We start from the raw sequence: 24,164 nt of genomic DNA, 5'->3' as shown, positions 1-24,164 counted from the left end.
GTACCATTCAAGAACTCCATAAATTAAAGGTAACATATAAATGTTGTACAGATCACTTTAAATCAAAGTACAAAGAATTTTTTTTTACACATGAAACCCTTTCAGAAAGCCATCTTACACATACTTGGTACATACAACTTAGACACATGTATGAACATCCTTATATTATGGTAAAACTGAATAACAGAACACTTTGGTGGTCTGTGGATATCCACATATTCAACTTTAAGGGCTTAATACCTACCTACGTCTGATGTGTGCCTACCAGTGCCCACTGTATAGTAGAATTCCAGAAATCATGTTAAATCAATGAATGGGAACTGTCAGTTCTTCCCTTGGAACTAACAACAATTTCAGCCCAGTAGGCAATAACAAAGCACTTAATTCTGTATTATCATAGTGGTACCTTTTTGGAGAGAGAGGATCCATAGATTTATTCATTCTTATATTTAAAAATTTTTTCTGATAAACTTACAGGACCAGCATATATATTGTTTTTGAAGGCTATAATAGTGTTTCACAGAGTTCAGCCTCGAGCCCACTTTGCATTTCAGATATGTTAAGTTTAATGCTGTCTTTTTAAGCCCCCACTGAGCTAGCATGTGGTCTGACTAGGAAACCCTATTTCTATGCATCTCTAACCCAATGAAAACCCAGTGCCTTCGAGTCAATTCTGACTCATAGCGACCATATAGGAAAGAGTAGAACTGCCCTATAGAGTTTCCAAGGAGCGCCTGGTGGATTCAAACTGCCGACCCTTTGGTTAGCAGCTGTAGCACTTAGCCACTACACTACCTCTAGGACCACAAATTTTCCCTTCTCTTTTTCCAACATTCCCAGTTACGTCTTGAAGCAATTATTGGTTGTTTTAGGAAACAAAAAATGGCGGTTTCCATTTTTTTCTACTCATAAAGTCTCCAAGAAACATGAAATTTTCTTACTTGTCTAAGGTTAAGGCTATTTACTCTTTACAATTTATTATCCATTTGAAACCTGTGGTCAACCTAATATGGAAGCCTGTTTTTCCCCCAAGTTTTGATCAACAGAACATGGTTCTTTGGTTGAAAGTATCCTGTGCTTTTATTCATACTGCTCAAGCTTTGTCTTAAGAATTTTATTGAGTAATTTAGATTTATCTCTTTTACAAGGTATTTTACTAGTAATGCTTCGTCTGATGGGTCCTTGCCAGGAAATGTTTTTCCTGTCAGGGTCAGAGTGGGAGTTGAGTTTATAGCATACTGTCACTGAGCATGTAACTTTGTCTTGCTTCATTCTAAGTTCAGTTTTCTGTTTTTTAGTCAGTACTCTGGCCTCATTCTTCTCTTTTGCATTGAAGAAGTTTAAAAAGTTAAAAACTGCCATCCCCTTTCCAGTCATCCTTGCTAGAACATTGTCAAAACCCAGACTCCTGACATTTGTTCTCAGAGTAGCACTGGCGATGCCCTGGTTTTCAATGAGGACAGGGACTGTTGACTTTCTGACTCTTACTCGTTAAGTATCATTGCCCTCATATTGTGGTTATGTTTTTAGTACTATGTATGTTAAGGTAAATATCTGAGCTAATCTCCCACATGATTGCAGTTTGAAGGTTCTAGACCTGAGTACCCTCCACGCACATTTGGAAGAGGTGCCCAGAGAGCAGTGAGAGAAACTGGAGGAGCTGGCCACTGGATGGCCAGAGGCACAGCCAGACTCCTTCACGCCTTGACAGTTGCTATGAGCAGTCCACAGAGCACTTCAGCATTCCTCTTACAAGGAGGAAGCATTTCTAGTCATGAGCACAGGTCAGTTTTTTCACTTTCACGTACGGTAGGCTCCTATGTTCTTCTTTCCTGCCACCTATATAAGACGTCTTACCTTGAAATTATCCTTTTTCTCAGGAATAATCAATTAATTTCCAAATTTTATTTAATTATTTCTCACTCAGTTTTCTCAGTTATTCCATCAGCAAAATAGAATTAATAACACCTTAACCTTCATATCCCAAAGAAATATATATGGAATTAGCACCTAAAAGAAAAACAATGTATGTATTATATGACAGATTCAAAAGCTAGTTTTATACTTGGGGTGGGCAAATGCCAATTCAAAAAGTGTGTTATAGTTCTTGGTCTCTGTCTCAGCTTTCCTCAGTAATCCGTACCTTGAATGGCATTATGAGAAAAGATTCTCCTTAATATCATCACTCCTAATATCTATAGATTTGCAATATAATAGAATTTTTCCTTTTGCTCAGAGAAGGAATTATAAGTGTGTGCATTTAATTCTAGAAAACATTCTGAAATGTTTTTCCACTCCAGATGAAAGTAATTGTGTTAGAGTTATATTAAAGCAGCATTTGTTTTTACATTTTTTTTTCTTGTAAAATAATAATGAATGCTCTGAGTGAGCACTGAGTACCTCTGTAATCCTCATGTCAACACTGCAAGACAGGTGCTACTACTAGACTGACATTACAGGTAAGAAAACTGAGACTCAGTTTTCTACTAGTCACAGCTAATAGGTATGAAGCTGGGTTTTGATCCAAGATAGTCTGATTTCAGACCCATATACTCTGAAATCTTATGCGTACCTGCTTCTTGGGTGAATTATTCGATACCATGCTGAAATCTTGTATTTGGACCAATCTTTAACTTGTTTTACAGAATCAGATTCAGTTTGATTTTATCAGAAGTTTCTCCTAAAAGTGATTGCTTAAGATTAGTCATTCTGCATAATAACTTGACTTTCACTTTTAGAAGTAGGATGGGCCTACTTCCAAAGATATTTAACATATGTTTTAGAAGCTTTGTTAGACATCCTTCATCTGTCCTCTGTTTTGTCTATTAATGTGACTGTAACTTTATATATGTAGGAAGAAATTGAAGGGCATTTTTAAATTTCAGTCTTGAGTCAGACTGACCAACAGTTATAGAAAGCGTCAACAGTGACAGAAATGAAAAACAATGAAAGAAAACTCTCAACTAATTTCACCTTTTTTTTTTTCCTTGACCTGAAAGAAGATTACACTTCCCTCATTTGGTCTCAAGAGGAAATCAACGGCGGTGGTGTTATTTTCTGTTTCTTCTTAGACACTGCTAAGCAGGAGGACAGCATACAGAAACGCCAGCAGGGGAGAGGGTGGTTTGCACTTCCATTAAATGCCTTTTTCCCTCCCCCATCTCCATTTCAGGTGTCAGAAACTATTTAAAAGAAGCTCTGGTGAACATAATTGCTGTGCATGCAGAGGTAAGCTGTCATTAGATGTTCCTGAGAGATGGATAACTGAAAAGAGGCAAATTTGATGATTTTTATGGTGGTCTTTTTTTCCCTTCAGACTATCTCTTGGGTGTAAATAAAACACAATTCTAATGTCCTATATGCGTGATTTATTTTTGTTTTGTTTTTGTAACTGAGAATCTTTTTCTGGAATTGTATATGTTTTCTCTCATAATTAAAACTAAATTCATTAATATTTGAAAAGCAAAGAAAAAAGAGATTAAAAGGATGTTTTTCCTTTAAAGAACCTTAAATCCCATTCTTGGAAAATTCGGTAACCTCTTTATAGCCAGTATACAAATCATTGTTGTAGTGAAGTGGTCTCGGGTAGTGGTTGGGGTTCTATAAAAGTAGAAGTTTGTTAGAAAGATAGACTCAGAAGAGCAGGTGAAGTTAGGAAGCAAATACATGATTTCCTGTCAGTGGTGACTTAGAGGTTGCTGCTTCTAGCTCACGATTCTCATCAGCTTCATCCTGGTGTCCTTGTTAGGAGGGCCCTTCTGTGGAACATCAAAAGAAGAGACCACATCTACCACTGTTACCACCACTATGACTGCCAGCTTTCATTCAGTAATTTTACAGTTCATTACTCACTGCTTTGCCAGTACTTGAAGGATTGTTCTTCCTAACAGATGAATGGGTAACCAGATAAAATGGAACTCAGCAGAGAGGTTATCTTTAGATATTGTTCACCATCGCTTAAGTGATTCTTAAGCTGTATGCATCCAATAAAGGTGTATTTGGGTCGGTACCACCCCCTACATCCAGAAATATCAGAGACCATCAAGGTAAACTGAGGGGAAAAAAAAAAAGGAATAATTGAGGTTAAAACAAAAGAATGACCAAAGAAAATGCTAGCTGGTTCCTGAATTTGGCTATTAAGTTTGAAGCAAGTAGAGCAGAAAGGCAAATACAGTATATTGTAATTTTCATTTCTTAGTAAAGGGAAATATATAAAGTCCTCTGTGAAAATGAGGTTTTTACATGATTTGAGATCAGAATTTATCATAATGATCTTTTATAACTAGTAATGTATTTTCAACCATGATTTTGTCAAAGGCATAAAAATACTATTCTTATTATGTTAGATTGTTACAAAATTCAAGTAAAAAATTAAATCAATGATAAGTGAAAGCATTCCTGTGGTAAATGAGCTGGTGCTAGTCACAGGAACTGAGAAATATGTGACCATTTTTAGTGTTGATGACGATGATTCCTGATGAGATCCTTAGTGATGTCTGTTATCAATAACTGTGAGCTTTTTTGTAAATATCAATGACTGAAAGTGGAATTTCATTCATACTATTTCCCACATGATCTTAACTTGCCAAAATCTTCTTGAACATTTGCATTATATTTAGTTTGGCCCAAACGTTTAATACTGTTGACTCAATATGAGAAAAAGGAAAACTAAAAAGAAAATATGATTTAGTTTTAAACCAAGAGAGTAAAATGTTTCACTAAATTACCTAATATAATAACTCCTACTTTGAATGTGTCAAATCTTAAAATTTGAAAACTATTTTTAGTTTGCCAGCTTTAGTAATACCTTTCAAAATTAAGCTTGCCAGTATTTTTTTAAAAATTGTTTTTGTCATGAATCAGGTGATACAACTTAAATACGTCTTTATCTTCCTTTCATTCGTAATTTTTGTCCTTTAAAAATATGGAAAGCGTGTGAGTTATTTTGTTCTTTTGCATTCTTTTGTTGTTCATAAAATTAGAAAAAGCCACCATAAGGCATAATTTCCTCTTATGTTAAACCTTTGATCAGGTGTTCACTATTTCAAAAGAATTGGTGCCTCGGGTACTGACCAAGGTGGTGGAAGCTGTTTCTGAAGAGCTGAGTCGACTGATGCAGTGTGTGTCATCGTTCAGCAAAAATGGAGCATTACAGGTACCCAAATCATTAAATGCCATGCTGAACTTCTCCTTTTATTAAAAATACATAAATCTGGTTTTAGTCATCAATCTTATCATGTACGCAGAACCAAACCCATTGTGATCGAGTCATTTTGGACTCATAGCAACCTTATCATATACAGACAGGTTTTATTTCATTTTTTCATAGATGTACTGATTGGTAGGTCAAAGGGCGTCTCAAGAAGAAGAAGTAAAGTATTATAATGACATGTGCAAAGAGATGGAGATGGAAAACCAAAAGGGAAGAATACACTCAGCGTTTCTGAAGCCGAAAGAACTGAAGAAAAAATTCAAGCCTTGAGTTGCAATAGTGAAGGATTCTATGGGGAAAATATTAAACGATGCAGGAAGCATCAAAAGACGATGGAAGGAATACAGAGTCATTATACCAAAAAGAATTAGTCGATGTTTAACCATTTCAAGAGGTGGCATATGATCAGGAACCGATGGTACTGAAAGAAGAAGTCCAAGCTGCCCTGAAGGCATTGGCAAAAAACAAGGCCCCAGGAATTGATGGAATACCAATTGAGATGTTTCAACAAACAGATGCAGCACTGGAGGTGCTCACTTGTCTATGCCAAGAAATACGGAAGACAGCTCCCTGGCCAACTGACTAGAAGAGATCCATATTTATGCCTATTTCCAAGAAAGATGATCCAACCAAATGTGGAAATTATACAACAATATCATTAATATCACACGCAAGCAAAATTTTGCTGAAGATCATTCAAAAATGGCTGCAGCAGTATATCAACAGGGAACTGCCAGAAATTCAGGCCAGTTTCAGAAGAGGGCGTGGAACCAGGGATATCATTGCTGATGCCAGATGTATCCTGGCTGAAAGCAGAGAATACCAGAAGGATGTTTACCTGTGTTTTATTGACTATGCAAGGGCATTCGACTGTGTGGATCATAACAAATTATGGATAATATTACGAAGAATGGGAATTCCAGAACACAATTAAGTGCTCATGCGGAACCTTTATGTAGATCAAGAGGCAGTTGTTTGGACAGAACAAGGGGATACTGATTGGTTTAAAGTCAGGAAAGGTGTGTGTCAGGGTTGTATTCTTTCACCATACCTATTCAATCTATATGCTGAGCAAATAATCTGAGAACCTGGACCGTATGAAGAAGAATGGGGCATCGGGATTGGAGGAAGACTCATTAACAACCTGCGTTATGCAGATGACACAACCTTGCTTGCTGAAAGTGAAGAGGACTTGAAGCACTTACTGATGAAGATCAAAGACCACAGCCTTCAGTATGGATTGCACCTCAACATAAAGAAAACAAAAATCCTCACAACTGGACCAATGAGCAACATCATGATAAATGGAGAAAAGATTGAAGTCGTCCGGGATTTCATTTTACTTGGATCCACAGTCAACAGCCATGGAAGCAGCAGTCAAGAAATGAAAAGATGCACTGCATTGGGTAAATCTGCTGCAAAGGACCTCTTTAAAGTGTTGAAGAGCAAAGATGTCACCTTGCAGACTAAGGTGCACCTGACCCAAGCCATGGTATTTTCAGTCGCATCATATGCACGTGAAAGCTGGACAATGAATAAGGAAGACCGAAGAAGAATTGATGCCTATGAATTGTGTTGGCGAAGAATATTGAATATACCATGGACCGCCAAAAGAACGAGCAAATCTGTCAAGGAAGAAGTACAACCAGAATGCTCCTTAGAGGCAAGAATGGCGAGACTGCGTCTTACATACTTTGGACATGTTGTCAGGAGGTATCGGTCCCTGGAGAAGGATATCATGCTTGGCAGAGTACCGGGTCAGCAGAAAAGAGGAAGACCCTCAACGAGGTGGATTGACACAGTGGCTGCAACAATGAGCTGAAGCATAACAACGATTGTGAGGATGGCTCAGGACTGGGCAGTGTTTCGTTCTGTTGTGCATAGGGTCTCTCTGAGTCGGAACCGACTTGACAGCACCTAACAACAACTGATTGGAGAACTATACTGTAATTTTTCTTGCATAAACCATACCTATAATGTATTATCAGTAAGCCCCAGAGTTACTGTTTCTTTAAAGAAGAGCAAGACCATAAATATGCTTGTGAAATTATCTGAAGCAGATCCCTCCTAAAAGCTTTGTGGTTTTTCTTTTTATTTTACAATTGTCTTTGCCAAATTTAATTCCACAGAAATATTTAAAAATTTACTTTTAGTAAGTTTTTCTAAAGCATTCTGTCAGTTTGCATGAACAATGAATAACTGTCTCTTTGTGCTTACATTCTATCATTTTATGTACTAGTTTATTTAAATTACATAATTACAGTAACAAATATATCTGCTGTAAACCAGATGATTCTTGGTACCTATGGAACCCAACTGGTAGAAGTCGAGGTATGCAGACACGTTGGAGAGTGACCTTCTAGCTGTGAGCTTTCAGTGTGCTGGAAGCATTGTGAATGTATTTTTAAAAAGCGATGGTGTTCTGCTTCCAGTAATGGCTGAAGGAGCTCTATTCAGGCCAACTCCTCACAGATAATAGCTGTAAACCTTGAGTATATTTTAAAAAAATAACATCTGAACACATGGGGAGTAACAATTAGTGTGGAGATTCTGAGGAAATGGCATTTGAATGAGTTCCCTACTTTTAATGAATTTTAGCCTAAAAGTAGGCCCCAAACCAAAAAATCAAACCCACTGCCATCAAGTCGATTCCAACTCATAGCAACCCTGCCCCCACAGGGTTTCCAGGGCTGTAAATCTTTATAGAAGCAGACTGCCACATCTTTCTCCCATGCAGCAGGTGGTGGGTTTGACCCGCCGACCGTTTGGTTAGCAGTCAAGTGCTTTAACCACTGTGCCTGGGCTCCTTAGAAAGTAAGCCCAGGAGTACCTAAAACTTCCGTAGAAAACTACTATCTTTCTGGCTTGAAGACCAGGCTCAGGACAGCCACAGCTGCTGAAAGGTAAGGGGGTTATCCCAGAGAGTAGAGAACAAGAATGACAAATTCTTTGTATACACTCTGCCTGAAACAGGTTGACCCCTAAATTACATATGTGTGATCAGACTCCAACCAGCCCAGCAACGGCTGAAAGAACTGAAGTAAGAATCAAACTGCTGCCCAAGAAACAAGAGTTTTCGTTTTGAGTCCAAATAAGTTAATTGCTTGCTAAAACAAAACAAAAATCAACACTTCTTGGAAGCAAGTTATAGAATCCACAGTCTCCACAACATAATATTCACAAAGTCCAGGATACAATTGAAACTTAATTGATATGCACAAACAAAACAAAATAGGAAAACATGACCCAGTCTCAATAGAAAAGACAATCAGCTAAGACCAGCCTCAAAATTACCCAGTTGTTGGAATTAGCAGGCAAGGATTTTAAAGCAGCTGTGTTCAGTGATGTAAAAGAGAATATGCTCATAATGAAGAAATATAGATATCATCAGAGAAATAGAAACCCTAGAAATCAAATTAAATAGAAGTTCTAGAACAGAAAAATGCAGTATATGAATTTTTAAAAGTATACTGGATGGGAATGGAGATGACAAAGGAAAAAGTCAGTGAACTTGAATATAGATCAGTAGAAATAATCTAAAGACCAGAGAAAAGAATTATTGGAAAAGAACAGAGCTTCAGGGACCTGGGGGATAATATGAAAAAGTCTAACATGGTCATAGTTAGATTCCCAGAAAAGTAAGAAACAAATAGAACAGAAAAAATGTTTGAAAATACGTCCCAAATTTTCCCAAGTTGATAAAAGATATAAATTTACAGACAGGAAGTTCAACAAAATCCATACAGGATAAATGCAGAGAAATCCTATAAGCACATCCTGGTCAAAGTGCTAAAAAACAAAGAGAAAATCTTGAATGCAGCGAGAGAAAAAATGACAGATTGCTGACAGAAGAGCAACGGTTTTAATGACCACTGACTTCTCATTGGAGACAGTGAAGCATTTCTTGAATTACAAGAAATTTGAAGAAAGTTCTTTAGGCTGAAGGGGGAATGATAACAAATGGAAACACAGACCTTCAGGGTGAAATGAAGAGCTACAGAAATGGTAAATATGTGGGTAAATATAAAAGACATCTTTTCTTCTTAATTTTAAAAAATATATATGACTTTTACACCAACAATTATAACATTGTCTTGTGGAATTTTAAATGTATGTAATTATAAAACGTATGACAACTATAGCTTAATGTTTAAGGAGGGATAAAAATGGATTAATACAGTTGCAGAGCTTGTATATTTTACATGAAGTGGTTTATTATTAACTGTAAGTAGACTGTGGTCTACCCCCTAGAGTGCACTGTCCAATAGAACTTTCTGTGATAATGAAAATGTTCTATATCTGTGTTGTCAGCATGTAGCCACTAGCCACATGTGTCTGTAGAGCACTTGAAATGTGTCTAGTCTCTTTGAGAAATTGAATTTTAATTTTATTTAAATTTAATTAGTCACATGTGGCTGGCAGGCACCATATTGGACAACACACACCCTAGAGCAAACACTGAAAAAATAATGTAAAGCGTTATAGCTGCAGAGCTAATAGATAAGTAAAATGCAGTTCTAAAAAATAATGCAAAGAGATAGAGCAAAAAAGTAAAAAGGTACTTAAAATGGAGTTCTAAAATATATATAAGCAAATAAGAAAAGAGCAGTAAAGGAGGAAAAAAGGAGAAACAAAGGGGACAAACAGAAAACAAATAGATTTAGGTTAGATCTAAATCTAACCATGCCTATAATGAAGTGCTAATGGATTAAACATTTCAATTAAAAGGTACAGATTGTCAGAATGCATAAAAAAGCAAGATTCAACTACATGCTATGTACAAAAAAAAAAAAACGCTTTATATATAAAGACATAAAATAGATTGAAAGTAGACGGATGGAAAAATATATACAATGCAAACAGTAAACACAGGAATGCTGCAGTGATTATGTTAATGTTATATTAAAATAGACTCTAAGACAAAAAGTATTACCAGCAATAAAAAGGACACTTCATGTACATACAGAATAATATATGAAGCAAAAATTGACAGAATTACAAGGAGAAAAAGACAACTCCACTTCTTTCTCCCATGAAGCAGCTAATAGGTTTGAACCGCCAACCTTCTGGTTAGCACCCAAGCACTTTAACCACTCTACCACCAGGGCTCCTTACTCTACCACCAGGGCTCCTTAATCAACTTCACAGTTTATGAATTTTAACACACTCAACTATTGGTAGAAAGAAACAAGTCTCAATAAATTCATAAAGATTGAAATTATACAGAGTATGTTTTTCACAATGGAATTAAAATAGACATCAGTAACAGTAAAATACTAGTAAAGCTGTAGCTACTTTGAAATTAAAAAGAATGTTTATAAATAACCCATGGAATAAAGATGACATGAAAACAATAGCTGCAGCAGTAGACTCAAACACAACAACAATCATGAAGATGGCACAGGACCAAGCAGTGTTTCATTCTTTTGTATGTAAAGTCGATATGATTCAGAACTGACTTAATAATGGCAGCTAACAATAACAGCAAAGGGTAATTAGAAAATGTTCAAACTGAATAACACTAAAAATATAAAAATTAATCGCAGTTTTTAGAGGAAACTTTATAGCTTTAAATGCTTTTATTAGAAAGCTCCAAAATCATAACCTAAGGTTTCACCTTAAAAGCTAGAAAAGGAAGAACAGAGTAAACTTCAAGTAAATAAAACCAGAAAAGGATAAACAAAATACGTGGAATGAAAATCAAACAAAGAAAAAATAACAAAACCAAAAGCTAGTTCTTTGAAAGACTTAATAATTGATAAAGCTCTAGCTAAAATGACAAAGAAAAAAAGAGAACACAAATTACCAGTATCCAGGATGGAAGATGCTTATATTAAAAAGATGATGTTATGAACCAATTATGTTAACAAATTCAACAACTGAGATGAAATGGACACATTTCCTTCAAAATTACAACTTACCTAATTGATAAAAGAAAAAACAGAAAATCTAAATAATTCCATATCTACTAAAGAAATTAATTTATCAAAAGCCTTTTTACAAAAAACGTCAGGTCCAGATGGCTTCACTGATGAAGTTTATCAGACATTTAAGGAAGAAATACCATCAGTCTTACATCAGCTCTTTCAGAAAATGGAGAAGACAGCATTTCCCAATTCGTCTTATGTGGCCAAACGCCAAAACCTGACAAGGGAATTTTTAAAAAAAAGAAAGAAGATTACAGACTAACATACCTTATAAACACAGGCAGAAAAAATTCTTAACATTAGCACATTGAATCCAGCAGTGTAAAAAGGATAATGCACCATGACCAAGTAGTATTTATCTCAGAAATGCAAGGCTGGGTTATTATTTAAAAATCAATTAATGTGATTCACCATATTTACAGAATAAAGGAGAAAAACTTTATGATCATTAAAAAAGGTATTTGAAAAAAGTTGAACTGATTATAAAAACTCTCAACGAACTAAGAGTAAAGGAGAACTTTTTCAGCCTGACAAAGGATATCTGAAAAACATGTAGTTAACTTTTCTTAATGATGAACTATTGAACACTTTCCACTAAGATTGGGAACAAGGCTTTTCCACACTTTTACTACTCTTATTCATCATTGTCTTTGATGCCCTAGCCATTACAGTAAGGGAAGAAAATGAAATTAAAGGCATAAAGTTCAGAATGAAAAAGTAAAACTATGTATGTATGTACAGCTGATATTATTTCTATAGAAAATTCTGTGGAATCTATAAAACAACTTCTAGAACTAATGAATGAATTTAACAAGGTCATAGGATACAACCTTATATACAAAAATCAGTTGTATTTTTATATTCTAGCAGCAAATAATGAGAATGGAATTTAAAATCAATTCCATTTACAATAGCAAAAAAAATAATAAATAAATTGAAATTAAAGAAGATACACAGTTTTTATCAATTGAAAGGCTTACTTATTGTTAAGATATAAATTTTCCCCAAATTGATCTATTAAATCAACATAATCCCAGTCTTAACACAGCAGGGATTTTTTTTTTTTTTTTTGGTAGAAAATGACAACGCTGATTCTAAAATACAAGGCAATCTCAAAAAAGAGCAACCAACTTGGAAAATGTATACTTGCTAACTTGAAGACTTACTCTATGTTTATAGTAATCAGAATTGTGTGATGCTGACATAATCATAAATAAGTAAATCAATGGAACTGAACTAAGAGCTCAGAAATAGAACTACCCTCATATGGTCATTTGATTTAGACAAAAGCTTCAAAGCAATCCAGTGTGGGAAAAGGAAAGCTTTGTCAACAAATGATGCTAGAAAACTGGACATCCATGTGATTTCTCTCATACCACATGCAAAAAATTAATTCGAGATACATCAGAGACCTAAACATAGACCAGGTGAAAATCATAAAAGTTCTAGAAGAAAATAGGAGAATATCTTTATGAGTTGTGGGTAGACAAAGATTTCTTAGACTAGAAAGCAATAACCTTAAAAAAATTAAGCTCTTCAAAATTAAAAACATCTCCTCAAAAGACACAATTAAGAAAACTAGTAGAATTAGTTTTTCATAGAATAAGCAAACCACAGATTAGGAGAGAATATTCTTAAAACATGTATCTGACAAAGAGCTGATTTTCAGGCTGTACAAACACTCCTAAAACTCAAAAAAAGCCCAGTAAAAATTGGCAAAAGATTTTAACAGACATTTCATAAAGGACAATTAAAAAATGACCAATCAGGACATAAAAGGATGTTCAACATCAGCAGTTATCAGGTAAGTGCAAATTAAAACTACAGTAAATACCATTACACATTCACCAGGATGACTGAATTTTAAAACCTGGCAATACCAAATGCTGACAAGAATGTGGAGGAACTGGAACATTCACACATTTGGGGGGAGTGTAAAATAGTACAACTATTTTGGGAAAAGTTCTTGCAGGTGTTTGTTTGTTTTTAAACTAAAAATACACATACCCTATTACCCAGACATTCCAATCCTAGGTATTTAACCAACAGAACTGAAAGCATATGTCAATGAAAAAAAAAAAAAAGTGTAAGAATGTTCACAGCAGTTTTATTCACAATAACCAAAAGCTAGAAACAGCCAAGGTGTCCATCAGGAGACTAAGCAAAAAAAAAAATAATAATACAACAGAATATTATTTAGCAATAAAAAAGGCAAACTGCTGATGCACATAACATGAATAAATCTCAGAAGCATTATGCTGGGTGAAAGAAGACAGAGAAAAAAGTATACTTCTACTGTATGAGTTTCATTTACATGCAGTTCTAGAGCAGATAAAATTAATCTATAGTGGAAAAAAATCAGGCGGTTTCCTCTGGGTGGTTGAGGGAACTTGACAGGGTGATGGTTCTATATCTTTATAAGGGTTTCCATTACATGGATGTATGCATTGGTCAAACGCATCAAATGCTACACTTTAAGATTTGTCCATTTTACGGTATGTAAATTTTAACTCAAAAGAAAAAGAACTGAAACAAACATTCAACTCTAGTTAATGATACATGTGCTGAAGTACAACAAAACAGCACTGTGAATTGATAGATGGATAGATATTCAGATGGTCATTGTAAAATTGTTTCTCAGTTTTGATACGTTTGAAAATTTTCATAATAAAATATCAGGAAGATGGGGAAGCAATGGAGAGCACTATTTGACAAGTTGATTAGGGGAAGTTGTTATTGTTAGGTGCAGTCTAGTCCCAACTCATAGCAACTCGATGCACAACAGAAATAAACACTGCCTAGTCCTGTGCCATTCTCACAGTTGTTATGCTTGAGCCGATTGTTGCAGCCACTGTGTCAGTCTGTCTCATTGAGGGTCTTCCTCTTTTTCTCTGACCCTCTACTTTACCAAGCATGAGGTCCTCCTCCAGGGACTGATCCCTCCTGAAACATGTCCAAAGTATGTGAGACTAGTCTCCTTTGTGGTTACCTTAATATTTACCCCTATTTTTCTAAGTTTAAACCTAACTTTTATTTCTTTGTATCAACTTGACTTCCTCTACATATGAAAGATGTATGACTACATTTTTTAGTCCCTCTTTATTGTTTTAATGTTGTCATCTTTTACATAATAACATCACTGTTTCCCCATTTTGAGCATTTTTTAATCTTGATTTATTTTTGTGATTTCCCTATCTGGGTTGATATCTGGTTGCTCTGTCCTGTGTTCTAGTCTTGGGTTGATATCTGATATTGATTTTCTAACCAGAGAATTCCCTTTAGTATTTCATGTAGTTTTGATTTGGTTTTTACAAATTTCCTAAACTTTTGTTTATCTGGAAATGTCCTAATTCTGCCTTCATATTTGAGAGACAGTTTTGCTAAATATTTGATTCTTGGTTGGCAATTTTTTTCATTCAATGCTTTATATAAGTCATCCCATTGCCTTCTTGCCTGCATGGTTTCTGCCAAGTAGTCGAGCTTATTCTTATTGACTCTCCTTTGTAGGTGACTTTTCATTTACCCCTAGCCGTTCTTAGAATTCTCTCTTTATCTTCAGTTTTGGGAAGTTTGATTATAGTATGTCTTGGTGACTTCCTTTCAAGGTATACCTTATGTGGAGTTTCATAAGCATCTTGGATAGATGTCTTCTCATCTTTCACTGTATCAGGGAAGTTTTCTCTCAACAAATCTTCAACAGTTTTCTCTGTATTTTCTGTTATCCCTCCCTGTTCTGGTACTCCAATCACTCGTAAGTGATTTCTCTGGATACAGTCCCACATGATTCTTAGGGTTTCTTCATTTTTTTTTGATTCTTTTATCTGATTTTTCATAAAATATATTGATGTCAAGTGTTTTATCTTCAGTCTCACTAATTCTGCCTTCCATTTCCTCAATTCTGCTCCTCTGACTTTCTATTGAGTTGTCTGATTCTTTGATTTTACTGTTAATCTTCTGAATTTCTGATTGCTGTCTCTATGGATTCTTGTAGTCTATTAAATTTTTTTGTTGTGTTCTTGAATAACTTTTTTAATTTCTTCAACTGCTTTGTCTGTGTGTTCCTTGGCTTCTTCTGCATTTTGTCTGATCTCCTTCCTGATGTCTTGAAGACTTCTGTATATTAATCTTTTGTATTCTACATCTGGTAATTCCAGGAAGACATCTTCATCTGGAAGATTTCTAGATTCTTTGTTTTGAGAGCTTGTTCAAGCGGTCATGGTCTGCTTCTTTATGAGATTTGATATTGACCGTTGTCTCCGAGCCATCCATAAGTTACTATATTATTTTATGTTTGCTTACTGTATCCTAACTTCTTTGTTTTGTTTTCATATGCCCAAATAGGATACTTGAGTGAGCTAGTTTGATTATTTTCTCCTTTGAAGCTCTAATGTCCTGTCACGAGATGGCTAAAAGTGTTACTAGGTATATGAGCTTAAGAGTCCATTCTTTTCTTTTATGGATTCAACTCAGGTGTCCAGGTAGTTAGTCATCAAGTATGTGGTACAGGCTCTGTCCTACAGTCTTAGAGAGGCGGGGTGATTGGTGTAGGCACAGGTATCCGGTTGCAACAGGACATCACTCTATGAACAAGGCAGGGGGCTGACAATCATCCCCCAAGTATCTGTGATCAAAGCACATCCCTGTTCCCTAGAGCACACAGGTGGGTGGGTTCTGCAGCCAGACTGTGGGCACCCAGTGCTTTTGGTTATTAGGACTGGGAGGTACCATTTATCCTTGGACCCCATCACAGGTGGCTAGGTGGTGTGGGTGGAGCCAGCAGTCCTCAGGCCTCAGATGTGGGTAGGTGAGGGTCCTGTTTAATAGGCAGCATAGTGTCAAACATCAAACACGCACCTCTCCACCACACAGCTGAAACAGTTGCAGTCTTCCAGTAAGGGTCTGTTCTGAAATGGGCCCACATAGGTCCATGCAGGGGTGAAAGGTATTCAGAGTCCATGGACTTCGTGCCTGGACAGGAGCTGCTCTGTCCTGAACTCCCCAGCTTAGTGGAGCTGGCAGATTATCTATTCCTCCAACTGTTAATTTTGTTCCTTCTCCAAGGCCAGGAGAATGGCTCAGGGTGCATAGCAGGACCTGTCTCAGCCCCAGAGAAATCAACACTGAAACCAGCTTGGGGGCTGGGGGCACATTAAAATAAGCACAAGTACTTAGCTTTTGCCAAGAACACTGCTTTTCACTGGTTCTGGAAGTGTGAATAGGCTGTGCAGCTCACTGTCTCTCCCTGAGGAAACCACGTCCAGAAGGCTATGGCCAGCTCCACCACAGTAGCTCCAGGGGATTGTGCCTTAGGGTTCCTGCCAAGTCAAGTTCGGCAGCTCCTCGCTGCTTTTGAACCGTCTCTCCTTCCCCTTGCCGCTCAGTTTATTTTCGAACTTTGCCTTTGATGTTCAGGGCTCCTCGTTTTTCATATATATAATCGTTGCACTTGTTTTTTTGGGTCTTTGTTGTAAGAAGGATCACAGAAAGCCTCTGACTACTCCACCATCTTGGCCCTGCCCTCTCCCCTTTGCTTATTTTTTGATTGAGGTGTTTTTATTGTCAAGTTATAGGAATTATTTATATATTCAGGATATTAAACCCTTATCAGATATATGATTTCCAAATATTTTCTCCCATTCTTGTCATTGTCTTTTCACTGTCTTCACACTGTTCTTTAATACATAAAAGTTTTATTTTGATGAAGTCCAGTGTACCTATTTTTTCTTCTGTTGTTCATGCTTTCAGTGTCATATCTAAGAATCCATTGCCCAGTACAAGGTCCTGAAGATTTAACGTATTTTTCTAAGATTTTTATGGTTTTAGCTCTTATATTTAGGTTGTTGATCCAGTTTGGTTTAATTTTCATATGTGGTGTGAGGTAGCAGTCCGACTTTATTCTTCTGCATGTGGATTGTCCCAGCATCAGTTGTTGAAGAAACTGTTGTTTCCTCATTGAAGGACTTGATACCCTTGTGAAAAAAACCAATTGACCACAGTTGTATGGATTTATTTCTAGACTCAATTTTATTCCATTGGTCTATATATCTATCCTTATTCCAGTACTATACTGTTTCAATTACTGTAGCTTTGTACTGTATTTTGAAATCAAGAAGTATGGGTCCTCCTACTCTTTGCCTCCTTTTCAAGATTGTTTTGATTTTTGGGAGCCCTTACAGGTCCCTATGAATTTGAGGACTGACTTTTCCATTTCTGCTAAAAGCTGTTGTAATTTTTTAAGTATTGCTTTGCAGCCATAGCTCTCTTTTGTTAGTATTGCTATCTTAGCAATATTAAGTGCCCCAATTCTTTAACACTGGATGTCTTTGCATTTTTTAGGTCTCCATTGATTTCTTACAGGTATGTTTTGTAGTTTTCAGTGTGCGAGTCTTTCACCTCCTTAGTTAAATTTATTCCTAGCAATTTTATTCTTTTTGGATGTTATTGTAAGTGGAATTGTTTCTTTTTCTTGCCTCGCTTCTCTGGCTTGAACTTTTAGCTGAATAACATGTTGAATAGCAGTGGTGAAAGCAGGCATCCCTGTCTTGATCCGTATCTTAAGGGGGAAAGCTATTGAGTATGACATTAGCTATGGGTTTTTCATAAATATACTTTTTACTTTCTCCCTCTGTTGCTACTTTGCTGAGTATTTTTAACATGAAAGGGAGTGAGATTTTGTTAAATGCATTTTTCTGCATCAATTGAGATGATGCTGTGGTGGTTTTCTTTCATTGTAATAATGTAGCATATTACATTGATTGATTTTCTTATGTTGAACCACCGTTACATTCCTCTAATAAGTCCCACTTGCTCAAGGTGTGTAATCCTTTCAGTGTGTTGGATTCAGTCTACTACTGTTTTCTTGAGGATCTTTGCATCTGTATTCACCAGGGATCTTGGTCTGTAATTTTCTTTTCTGTGGTGTCTTTGTGTGACTTTGTGAGAGTTTGAGAATTGGTGCTAATTCTTCTTTAAATGGTTGGTTGAATTTGCCAGTGAAACCATCAGGTCCTGTAATTTTTTACCCCCTGTTGTGAGGTTTTTGATTACTGATTCAGTATCTTCACTTGTTACAGGTCTGTTGAGATTTTTATTTCTTCTTGAGTCAATTTAAGAAATTCATGTGTTTCAAGATATTTGCCAATTTCATCTAAATTATTTAACTTGTTGGCATACAATTGTTGATAGTATTCTCTTATAATCCTTTATATTTCTATAGAGTTGATAGTAATGTTCCCATGTTCATTTCTGGTTTTAGTTTTTGCGTCTTCTCAATTTTTATCCTTGTCAGTCTGGCTAAAGCTTTGTTAATTTTATTCAGTTTTTCGAAGAACGAACATTTGGTCTTTTAATTCTCTCTTTTGTTTTTCTATTACCTATTTCAATTCTCTCTAATCTTCATTATTTCCTTCCTTCTGGTAGCTTTGGCCATAGTCTGGTCTTCTTTTTCTAGTTCCTCAGAGGATGAAGTTGAGTTTTTGATTTGATTAATGTAGGCATAAATAAATTCCCTATGAGTACTGCCTTCGTTGCATGCCACAAGTTTTATATGTTGTGCTTACATTTTCATTTGTCTCTAAGTATTTTGTAATGTCTCTTGTGATTTACTTTTTGACTCATTGGTTGTTTCGTAGTGTTGTTAGAATTCCACATATATGTGAAATTTCCAGTTTTTCTTCTGCTGTTGAATTCTAATTTTTTGCCATTGTGGAATGTAAATTTAAACAATTTAGTAATAGTTAATAATTTAACAATTACATTGATTAGTTGTTTAATTATTAGTGATTACTAAATGATTTAATCAATCAAATTTATTGAGACTTGTTTTGTGACCTAACGTATCATCGAGATCCCTATGGTCCTTGTGCACTGGAGAAGTATGCGCATTCTTCATATTTGATGAAATGTCTATATGTGTTATCATTTTGTTTTTAGGCCTCACCAGAAGCGTATTTAACATCCTAATTTCTAGCAACATTCTATTGCAGCTGCCACATTTATTCTCCAAGATGATAGAGACTTTCTCCATAGCTCTCTTCACTTCCCTCTGAACCCTCACCAGACCTGCTTTTGAGTAATTCTACCAACAGTCTGTTCAAGGCAATCTAGGCTTTTACTATTAGGCATCTTTAAATTCTTCCAGCCTCTATCCACTACCCAATTCCAAAACCACTGCCACATTTTAGGTATCTGTTAGAGCAGCACCCCACTCTCCTGGTACCAAATTCTGTTTTATTTATATAACCCATTGCTGTCGATTCCAACTCGTAGTGACCCTAATGCTGCTATAACAAAAATACCACAAGTGGTTTGCTTTAACAAACAGAAACTTATTTTCTCACAGTTCAGGAGGCTAGAAGTCCAAATCCAGAGTGCTGGCTATAGGGGAAGAGTTTCTGTCTGTGTCAGCTCTGGAGTAAGGCCCTTGTCTGTCTTTGAGCTTCTGCTCCTGGAGATCTTCATGTGGCTTGGCATTTCTCTTCCTCCATCTCTGCTGCTTTTGCCTGCTTGTTTAATCTCTTTTATATCTCACAAAAGATTGATTTAAGACTCATCCTACACTAATCCTATATCATTAACGTAAAGACAACCCCTTCCAAATGGGTTTATAACCACAGGCAAAGAAGTTAGGATTTGCAACACATACTTTTGGGAGACACAATTGTTATTAGACACCCTTGTCAAAAATCAATGGACCATAAATGTGAGGGTTTAATTCTGTTCCATTGTTCTGACCTATCCATATGTCAGTATCATACTGTCCTCATTACTGTAGGATAAAGTTTTGAGACGGAAAGTATGAGTCCTGCTACTTTGTTCTTTTTCAGGATTGTTTTGACTATCCTGGGTCCCTTGCATTTCCACATGAATTTTAGGATTGACTTGTCACTTTCTGCAAGAAAGCCAGCTGTGATTCTGATAGCTGTTGTTTTGAGTTAGTAGACCTTTAGGTTAGCTTTTGAGATTGGATCAGTGTGCCTGAAAGGTCATAGGTGTGAGGAAATAAGCCAGCCGGAGAACTGACTGTGGGAGAGGAGAGTAACTCAGGACAGTATTTCAAAGGCCCCTTCCTCTCACTACCAGATGAAAGAAAAATTATTGGTTGGATAATACAGACTGCTGGAAAATCATTCCACAGTTTGTACCTTTCATAGCAAAACACCTAGCTCCCTGTCTTCACATAGTCTTACACTTGACTACAGGTTAATTTTCAGTGAAAGAAGATTTTGCCACTGCCTATTTCTTTACACTGTTTTAAAGTACCTGTTCATAGTTAATCATCACCGTATTGGTGGAGGTACTCTGCTTATTAAAGCCCTACACCTGTAGTGCTCTGCTATGATTGCCCTTGTAGCCAGGCTGGAGGCTGCTGTACCACACTGTGGTTTTCATTTTATAATGGAAGCATTTCACAGTTGTCACTTTTTTCCTTTTCTTTAGGCAAGGCTTGAAATCTATGCCTTAAGGGATGCTGTGGTTATTTACCTGACACCTGAAAGCAAGTAAGATGCTAAGTATTCTTGTTCTATTGTGTAAAGCTCTTTGTAAAGATAATCAGAATAAATGTTCATGATTTTCTGATGTGATAAAGTTTATATTTGATTGATCAAATTTTTAACGTATACTCAAAATTAGCCAAGAACTCTTGAGGTTGCACCTTTGTAGTACAATATAAAGGGCAGGAAGTTTAATGTAATATTATGTTTTTCATTCAGTACTGATAAATCTTAGTCTCATAAATGATGTAATAAAGCATTATATACTTCCTAAAAAAAGAAGGAAAGCAGCATTGTGTCTTAATCTGTCCATGATAGGGTCTGAAGGACAGATCAAGTATTGTAAATATCAGCATAAGAGGAAGCCTGTGGTTTGTCTGCAAAATTTTGTAGTGGAAACTTGATGATAATTTTTAGTTGTTTTGAATGAAAGTCAGGATTTCCTATAATAGAAATATCAGTAGGTGAACTGAAACAGCACTACTTGCTGTACAAAATTATTTATTCCATTGGCAGTATTACCTAGGAAATAAATTACCAAGCAAATGAATTACCAATCAGTATATACATAAAATGTTTAAGGACACTTTGTGCAATGTACGTATTTATTCACTTCCAGCATTTGATGACATGGCTTATGCCATCACTCTGACCGTCATCCTTTCTATGGAAAAGACTTTTTGTTTTTTTCCTAACCAAATGAAGTTTAGCTTCTCTTTCTTGTTCACCATGGCTTACCAGAAACAGTTTTCTAGATGTCTACCATGTTTTAACTATACCTTTTCCCAACCATTTACATTTCTCCACAATGTACAGAAGATAGAAAGCACCAGGTCCTTATTTGATGTACGTGCATACTTTGTATAAGTACCTGTCCTTTTTTTTCCCCACTAAGTTAACCTTTCTGAACCTAAGTTCCTCATCTGTAAAATGAAGGTAATCATCCCTTCCAGGCAATGCTATTGGATTAAAGGAGAAATGTCTAAAGTCACTTTCTAAATGTCAGTTCTTTACAAATGAGTGGTGGCATCCTCTTCACCATCATCATTATTGTTATTGATGCAGAAATAAAGAGCAATTGCATCCCGTTTCTTTTGCATAATTAAGAAGAGATATGCGTGGAACAAGATGATGGTGGAGATAACGGCATGTAACTTTCCTCCACATCAGGAAAGAAGAAAGCCAATTTAATATTGGAAAGGGAGAGAAATATGACAATAAGCTATAATCTGTCCCCACACCCTACCAGAACAACTGAAGACTTGCAGCACCAATATTTATAATCCCGATGGAACTTTTCAGTCTCTCTGTATGTTGCTGTGACACATGCCCCTGGTTTGAGAAACACTAGTCAAAAATATGTTTCAATTGATGAGAATGTGTTTTCAGTACGAAATCAAAAAACATTTTACTGTCAAGAATACATTATTTCTTCACCTCAGTCAACCAGTCCTAAAAGAAGAAGAGATAAGGAGTTAAGAACTGTTCTTACCAAACAGTTAATAATCTATTCTAAGATGCTTTTCATTTGGATCCATAGATCTGGTGCTTTCTACTTGCAAAAGTTAAACATAGCAAATCGGTAATTTCTTAGTTTATTCCTTTTGTCTTTCTCATGTAAAGAAATTGTGTTGAGTCTCTCCATTTTCCTACAGTTTTTGAGTATAAAACCAAAAAAAAAACCAAACCCGTTGCCGTTAAGTCAATTCTGGCTCATAGCGACCTATAGGACAGAGTAGAACTGCCCCATATGGTTTCCAAGGAGGGCCTGATGTATTCGAACCGCTGACCTTTTGGTTAGCAGCTGTAGCTCTTAACCACAATGCTACCAAGGTTTCCAATGATAGGTAAATCCTGTACAGACCATATTCAGTTATTATAAGATACTGGCTATAAATCAAGCCCTGTAGATACCAGTACTACAATAAAATCCCTATTTATGTAATCTTTCACAGGATTCTCCCTTGTTTCCACTTAATCTCCTTACTTTTTTAACCAGTTGTTTTGTCTATAGTCCAGTTATTTGTTGAAAAGACTTTTTCTTAATTAAACATCTCTACAGTAACCTCTCATCTATCATAAGTAGCGTCCTTTCTGTAATCAGTTTCTTCTTAGCTTTTCAAGTTATGTTTCATTTCCTAGTTTAGTTTTTCTGCCTCTGTTACAAAACTTCCATCTGGTAACTACCCTTACTTTTACTTTTACTTTTTCTATTGTTTTTCACTTTTACTTTTTCTCATATTTCCACTTGATTCATTGGCTCATGCTGGTTTTTATATTTAAGATATGCTTAAGAATTTTTTAGTGGTCCCCTGAATTCCCTTGGAACTGTGAAATGCTTCAACCTTAATGTTTATGTCCAGGTCTAGTTTTAAACAAGCTTTGGAAGTCCTGCCTCAACTCTCAAGTGGCGCAGATAAAAAGTAAGTTCTGTATTTTTTGGGGATTCAATTAGGTAACTTTTATCACCCAAAAGTACCCTATTAAATATTTTTAATGATTTGCATTTAAGGATGAGAATTATTTAATAGCCCTTAATATTGTGTGTTCTGTTAACTTTACCTGGCCTGGGAGAGGGACAGAATAAGGTAAAACCTTTCTTCTGGATGTATTACAATTAAGTAATTAGCTCTTTTCTTGTTTTATGTGAGTAGTACAGAAAAAAGCCATAAGAAAGCTCATTTTGACTTAGTCAGTAAATTATATCATTTGATTATATTTTAAAGAAGAGAATATCTAGATTAATGTAAAAGGGGGCATCCTAGTAAAATGCAGGATCTGTGCTTTTTTGCCTCATGGAGTAGCTAGCAATATAAAATAACATTTTGTGCTATGTGAAGTATTAAAAAAGAATAGTTATATATAGCATAGTAAGGTTGTATGTATTTCATTACTGCTGCACTAATGATCCAGCCTGAGTTTAAACTTGGCCACTCCCTGGTGTATGTAAAGGGAATTCTGACCTGAGAGTCTAGACCAGCAGGTATCATGAGTGCCAGCCTGCAGGCATTCCCTGAAACACAAACATTTGTAGACCTTTGGGCTCTCAGCATCAGCAGCTGAGCCCACCCACCTTTCATCTGGTTGATCAGTCGACACACAAGTACTGCGGTGCCCTTGCTTTGTGACCGCTACTGTACTAGGTTCTATGGAGGATTCAAGAGATGTCAGACATGGTCCCAGTCCTCAAGGAGCAAGGTCTGGTTGGAGAAATAATAAGTATGGTTCTGAAGAGGATAATTAACAATGTTAGGCAGTTCCAAGTTTGTGCTGAATTAGGGCCGTAGCAAAGATGAATGTTGTGTAAACTCAGAAGGGAGAGAGACCACACTGGGCTGGGTTACGGTAATAGCACATATTACCGTGGGTAGGAAATTGCGTGTAGGGATTAGGCTTGGACATAGCTTTGAAGAGTGGGCAGCAGACAGATTCTTTCGCTTGTATGTTCCTAGTGCAGTCCTTGTCTTTTTTCCTAATGAGCAAATGGGTGGATATACAAACAAAGCCGGTACCTACAAGCCTTTTTTCCAT

At 36.2% G+C, this 24,164-nt stretch overlaps 1 protein-coding gene across 7 annotated transcripts in view; it reads left to right on the top strand.

Moving 5' to 3' along the window:
• Positions 1 to 24,164, top strand: part of EXOC2 (exocyst complex component 2) — a 330,347-nt gene that overhangs the window by 291,909 nt on the left and 14,274 nt on the right. For 6 of the 7 annotated variants that reach the window (XM_064279802.1, XM_064279801.1, XM_064279798.1 and 3 more), the window contains 4 exons: positions 3,173 to 3,228; positions 5,033 to 5,155; positions 20,578 to 20,639; positions 22,997 to 23,056. In XM_064279802.1, coding sequence (XP_064135872.1) covers positions 3,173 to 3,228; positions 5,033 to 5,155; positions 20,578 to 20,639; positions 22,997 to 23,056 — 301 coding nt within the window. Of the gene's footprint in view, positions 1 to 3,172; positions 3,229 to 5,032; positions 5,156 to 5,329; positions 9,218 to 20,577; positions 20,640 to 22,996; positions 23,057 to 24,164 lie in introns of those variants that run through there. The other variant, XM_064279795.1, reaches the window with a different exon arrangement.

This window comes from Loxodonta africana, chromosome 1, assembly GCF_030014295.1.
Source record: "Loxodonta africana isolate mLoxAfr1 chromosome 1, mLoxAfr1.hap2, whole genome shotgun sequence".
NCBI lineage: Eukaryota > Metazoa > Chordata > Mammalia > Proboscidea > Elephantidae > Loxodonta > Loxodonta africana.
The sequence above is the reverse complement of the archived record's forward strand: the minus strand, read 5'-3'. Positions and strand labels throughout refer to the sequence as shown.